Genomic DNA, 6,000 nt, shown 5'->3' with positions numbered 1-6,000 from the left:
AAAATAAAATAAAATAAAATAAAATAAAATAAAATAAAATAAAATAAAATAAAATAAAATAAAATAAAATAAAATAAAATAAAATAAAATAAAATATATTTCATGATGAAACGGCAAATTCCAGATTTTGCTAATTTGTGATCGCGCAATCGTTATAGGCAAATCAAACCTCTAAAGATTCACTTTACAATAAACTACAAAAAAATTGATTTAAATGTAAATTTGCTTTTCTTGTCGTATCAATAGCCAAAAATTACTATCAGAAATGAAATGAAATGAAATATGGTAACCCTAAAATTTGTAATCTTTAAAACTACAGAAATTTTAATTGTATGAAATCGCTTAATGCACTTTATTAATTTTTGCGTTTGAAAATAGTAAGCCACTTATAGTTTTGCCACTCATCGTGTGTGTATAAGAATTAAAACCCAAAAATAAAAAATAAATATATAAAAATATACAAAAAATTTAAAAAATTATACAAAAAAAACTTTAGTAAACAACCTAGGAATCTCATAATCCAAAAAAACAAGCCACTTAACAGCCCATTAATGCTCGCTCAGCGTTGCACTTGGACGTTGATACTTCAAACGAGCAAAGAACAGCAGCAACGGTGGCAGTAACATTGTAAGCGTCACATCAATAACCCCCAAAAACAACAGCGCGAACAACAATAACACCAATAAAAGCTCCTACAATCGCGCATATTAAGCAAACTGATAGCAAGTTCTTGTAGGAAAAAAAATTGTTTCATTTTTGTCTTGTTTTCGCTTGACCATGGCTAAGTGACCGCGCTGTGAGCTGTGGCTGGCCAGTTGACCGCTAGCCTAACAAGAACAGAATAACAGCAATGACAATGCAATGCAGCTACTGCGGGTATAAATGTAAACATACATGCAAACATATAGTCAGTGTCAAGTGTTAGCGTACACCTTGTTCTAATATAATATTTACAATTATTTATATCGAAAATTTTTTCATTATTTACTTATGAAAATATTTAATTCTATAACATAAACAGTATTAATCAAAGTTTCACACTTTATACAAAGTTAAAAAAAATTAAAAAAAAAGATAAATGATCAAAATTTCAAACTACTTATTACCGTTGATTTTTTAGAATTTTTTGTCGAGGGTGTTGATGTTTTCTTAACCGCATGATCAAAATCAATTTTTATATGGAAGAAAATGCGCAACACCCTCCACAAAGAAATTTTAAGAAATCAACGGTAATTTTTAGCGACTTGAAACTTGCACTTTGGTTTACTAAAATACAATGGGCTACAAAACTGCATATTCAAAAAATTTCTTGAAATTCTGAATAAAAAGTTTTAAATTTTGATGAAATTTTTTGGAATTTTTGTGAACTTTATATAAAAAGTGACTCTTTGATTCATACGGTTTATGTTATATATATTTTCATAATTAATTAATGAAAGCAAAAAATGTTCATGAAAATAATTTTGAATATTATATTATAACAAGGTGTACACGAACATTTGACACTAGCTGTAGCTCCATACATTTTAAATGCTGTGCTCTGCACTTGACGCGCAGATTGCTTAAGCCTTTTCTATTATTTTTTGTATTCTTTCATGTTGCCTTTAAACTAATTCTCTTCAAGATTAGCCTGTTTGGTATTTATTTTGGCTTAAATGCCGCACATGGATTTTATTTTTATCTATCGATTGTGCTATTAAGTTTTTATTGTACGTACATTTGCCCGTATTTTGTGCTCGAATCTTGTGGCTGGCCAATGATCAAGGTTGCCACTGGCAGCAGTTTGAGGGTGCCATAGCAGGCAAAAAAATAAAATCTATGTAAAATTGCACCAAGAATGTGCCGTTAAATGGTATTTTTTCTTATTTTTTGGTCTATGTTATAATTTATATGCATTTTGTGTTTCTGACACGTCGCAGCACCAAGCATTCGTGCCAACTCAACACGTTTCGCGGTCAGCAGAATGTGCAGCGATCACAGCGTCAAAACAAATACAATTTTTTTTTTAGCTCTCGAAATGGCGCAGATATTACAAAAGAACCGAAAAAAAACCTGACATGATTTTAAGCAGTTGATAAGCTCACTGATCTCACTTTAGCTGCAGATCGATTGTTGGTTGGCTGAAAGGTTGGATTGATATGACTGCGGCTATTAATTATTTGTTTAGTATTTTTTGTTTCTTTTTTGTTTAGGAATTCTAAATGTTTATTATTGTTACACCTAAAAGCTCAGTGATAACTTAAACAGTGTGAAACTGCTTAGATACACAGTTACAGTCACAGCTAAAAATGTAGAATTTTTATTAAAAATATAGAACTTTTAGATATATATTTATTTCTATATACGGTGTTTTTACTTCACTTTCTCGAAAGCACACCAATTAAAAAATTGCACTTTTTACGAAAAATCTGCCTAAAAAACAAATTCATACGAAAACTGAATTTGCCAAAAGCTATAATTAGTTTGAGGTCTCAAAATTATTTGAAATATTAATTATTGTATGAAATATTATTATTAATTATATTTTCATAGATAATTACAAGAAAGTAGATAACGCAATTTTGTGAAGCTAATCAAAGTTGTTCGAGTTTTATAAATAACATTTGTTTAAAAAAAAATTATAAAAAAGTTAGAACGTGTTTTTTTAAATAACAGACCACTTTTCATTGCAAATATTTTTGACGTTTTTATAATTTCTCGGCAAACTAAAGATTCCAAATTCTTAACGAAATTTGTAATATCTTTGGAAATATCTTACGAATTCTACAACATTTTTTTTTTTACAAATTAATAATTTTTTATAAAATTAATTAAATAGTATGAAACTTTTACGATTTCTTAAGGAAAATTCTGAAAGCATTCTCCTTGCAAGAATCGAAGTGTATGCAATAAACTTCATTTCAGAAAACTCGGCAAAAATTCGGAAAGGAAACTAAAGATTTCTTTACGAATTCTTTTCGAATTCTCTACTCCTCAGGTTAATCTGATAGTATAGGTTGCAGGGTTGTAATTTAATTACTACTTTAAAATTAAATTTTAAAATCTTTTTGTATTTTAGATTCTAAGATAAGTGCTTCCATTTTTTGTTTGAAATTTGTGGAAACGGAATTTTCTGTGTTTTTCTGTCTTTTTATACCCGAGCGCACTTGTGCACAAGGGTATATTAATTTTGTTCACATAACGGCTGTTTGTAACAGCCAAAACGAATCGAGATAGATATAGACAAATGTATACATAAATGATCAGGATGAAAAAAGAAATCGATTAAGCCATGTCTGTCTGTCCGTCCGTCTGTCCGTCTGTCCGTGTACACGATAACTCGAGCAAAAATTGAGATATCTCAACGAAATTTGGTATGTAGGTTTCCCTTAATCCAAGGTAGGTTGGTATTGAAAATGGGCGAAATCGGACTTTAACCACGCCTACTTCCCATATAACGGTAAATTTAAGAAATGCTTGCAACTTCAGTATTTCGAAATTGAAGGACGCTAATTTACTCAAAATTGATACACCTCGGCTTACCATCTAGCGGAAGGTTTCGGAAGGGTGAAAAAACATATATTTAATACTTGCGCCGGGTATTTAATGTTCGGCTCCGCCCGAACTTAGACTTTCTTACTTGTTTACCATAGATTTTTTTTTGCGAAAATACTTTTAATGCTTCTTTATTTTTGTTTATAAATTTTCTGTATGGGTTTTTAAGTAAACAAATTTATAAAAAAAAATAAAAAATAAAATAAAAAAATAATTAAATTTTATATTTAAATAAAGTTAAAAATTCGCTGATATTGATTCGTCGATATTGAAATATCATATGTATTTAAATTATATTTAATTCCTTAAATAAGGTAACCAAAGCAAATATTTTAAAAAAATTTAATCAATTCAATGTTTCAAAATTATCTTTTACCGAAATTTGTTATTCAAACTAATTTTTCTTTATTTTTTAATATTATATGCGTAGTTAAATTTGAAATCATTTTCTACTTTTATACTTTTCTAAATAATCTCTAAATCGAAAATCTAAAAAATTTAAATATCTATAAGAGTTTACTGCGAATACTTATAATTTATTAAAAACAAATTTTTTTTAATTTTAAGAATAAAAAATATTTTTTTGATTATTTTTTGTATCTGCTGTCTGCTATAAATTCAGTACACATTTTTAGCACATTCTTGTTCGTTTCTACGCCCCATTTAATGCCAATACATTCATGCTTTTACAGCGCACCTTTTTTATTACCGTTATCAAATGGCTATATGTATTTTTTAGTACTTATTATTTATGCTACTACATATCGTCGCTCCCAACGAAGAGTAGCACATCTCAAATTACCGTGGAAGACTAGCACGTTTCACTATTCGCGTCGAAGACTAGCACATTTCATTATTCGCNTAATTTTCACAATATTGATTTATGCTACACGCAGTGACATTGAAATGTGGTAAAAGACATAACACTTGTTGGGCGGGCATTTTCAGCACCTACATAGTTCTCTGCTGCTGGTAATTTCTGTTGAGCACTTGCTTACACGTTGTGCTTGCAGTAAATCGTATTAGTGTACTTTTATTATTTAATTTTTTTTCTTTGTTTATCACGCGCATACAACATCAGATAAGCAAGTAAATATATACCTACTGGACATACAAACTTTATCTGTGTTGTAAATATTGATTTATGCACGGAATTCGATTGCAATGCGTGACAAATTATTTTTACGGTGGTTATGAAAAATTAGTACTTTGCGCAGATTAAATCACAACGAGCGGATAACTAGTGTTTAAGTAATACATGAGTGTGATGAATTTAATATACAATATGTAGAACAGCAAATCAGGCTTTCTTGGAGGCTTAAGAATTTAAATAGTAATAAAAAATAATTCAAGTATTTATTACTCGCGCCTGTACGAACTAAATAAAATTTAGTACTAAATACAAAATGTTGTCACTGTCACTTTTTTCATTCAATATCTACACATGTTACAACTCGACATGTGAAAAGTCATGTAACCCAACGTGCTGGCTGTCACTGAGTCGCGTCAAAAAATATGATAAAATCCTGTTTTTGCTATTAAAATTACTGTTAAGCTAATTTTAATGGTTTTACTTTTGTATGTAAATAAATAAAGTGAATTTTTTCGAAAAATAAAATAAAATAGATACAATAATTTAAAGATTTTTAAAATAATTAGTGGCATTGCATGTTTTCAAAATACATTTATTTATGCTTCTGTTGCATTTATCTTGAATCTAACTGATCGGCAATATTTCACTATTTCTTTACAGGATGCCCAATCCAGCGACCAAATTGGTCAAGTGTATCAAGACGAAAGCAATATGGCGGCCATATTGATGCGTCGTCATCTGGAGACTGGTGATTTAATAATGGTGAGTGCAAAGATTTTAATTAATTTTTTGTTACTTATGGAATTAAAAGCACGATAAAATAATGAAAAAAATAATAATCAAAAAATATTGAAATGTTTTGTAAGTACCTTTATAAACATAGAAAAAAGAATTGTAGAATCCATTAAGTGCCTTGAACTGACATATATAAAATGGCGTCGAGGCTAGAAAATAGTTGCAAAATTTTACTAAACACATTAAGAACTTTGTTAGTTTACTTTGGGAAAGATTTCTGCCCACTGGGGCTTTAATGGAAACGAAAGGTCTGATATACTCGCGAAATGTAGAGCTCAGGGCACTTGGCCTTTCCACTGCCTGTTCAAGAGACATAACTGCTATGAAGAGGGAATGACGCTTAGCGTTCTGCCTAACAGGGTAGATTTTAGCTAAACATATTGAGTGTCCAAAAATTTTTAGTAAATTCGAGGTTTTCACTTTTTGTTACCAAAAAAAAAAGTTTGTCCTTGACGAAAGGAAAACGAGACGCCATTGAATGTACTTCAAAATGTAATCGTGCATTCACATATATGTATATTGGTATCTATGTACATATGTATCTATATCCAAACATATGTGCATGTGCATGTCAACAC

General features: G+C 29.6%; 1 protein-coding gene across 6 annotated transcripts in view; it reads left to right on the top strand.

Moving 5' to 3' along the window:
- sona (sol narae metalloprotease) overlaps window positions 1–6,000 on the top strand; it is a 167,435-nt gene that overhangs the window by 69,092 nt on the left and 92,343 nt on the right. For all 6 annotated transcript variants that reach the window (XM_017612925.1, XM_017612923.1, XM_017612924.1 and 3 more), the window contains exon 4: window positions 5,288–5,389. In XM_017612925.1, the coding sequence (XP_017468414.1) occupies window positions 5,288–5,389 (102 nt within the window). The remainder of the gene's footprint in view (window positions 1–5,287; window positions 5,390–6,000) is intronic.

The sequence above is a fragment of the Rhagoletis zephyria genome, unplaced genomic scaffold (assembly GCF_001687245.7).
Source record: "Rhagoletis zephyria isolate East Lansing unplaced genomic scaffold, Rhagoletis_zephyria_1.1 Rzeph_scaffold_00589, whole genome shotgun sequence".
NCBI lineage: Eukaryota > Metazoa > Arthropoda > Insecta > Diptera > Tephritidae > Rhagoletis > Rhagoletis zephyria.
Note: the sequence above shows the minus strand (reverse complement) of the source record. Positions and strands in the feature narration are given on the sequence as shown.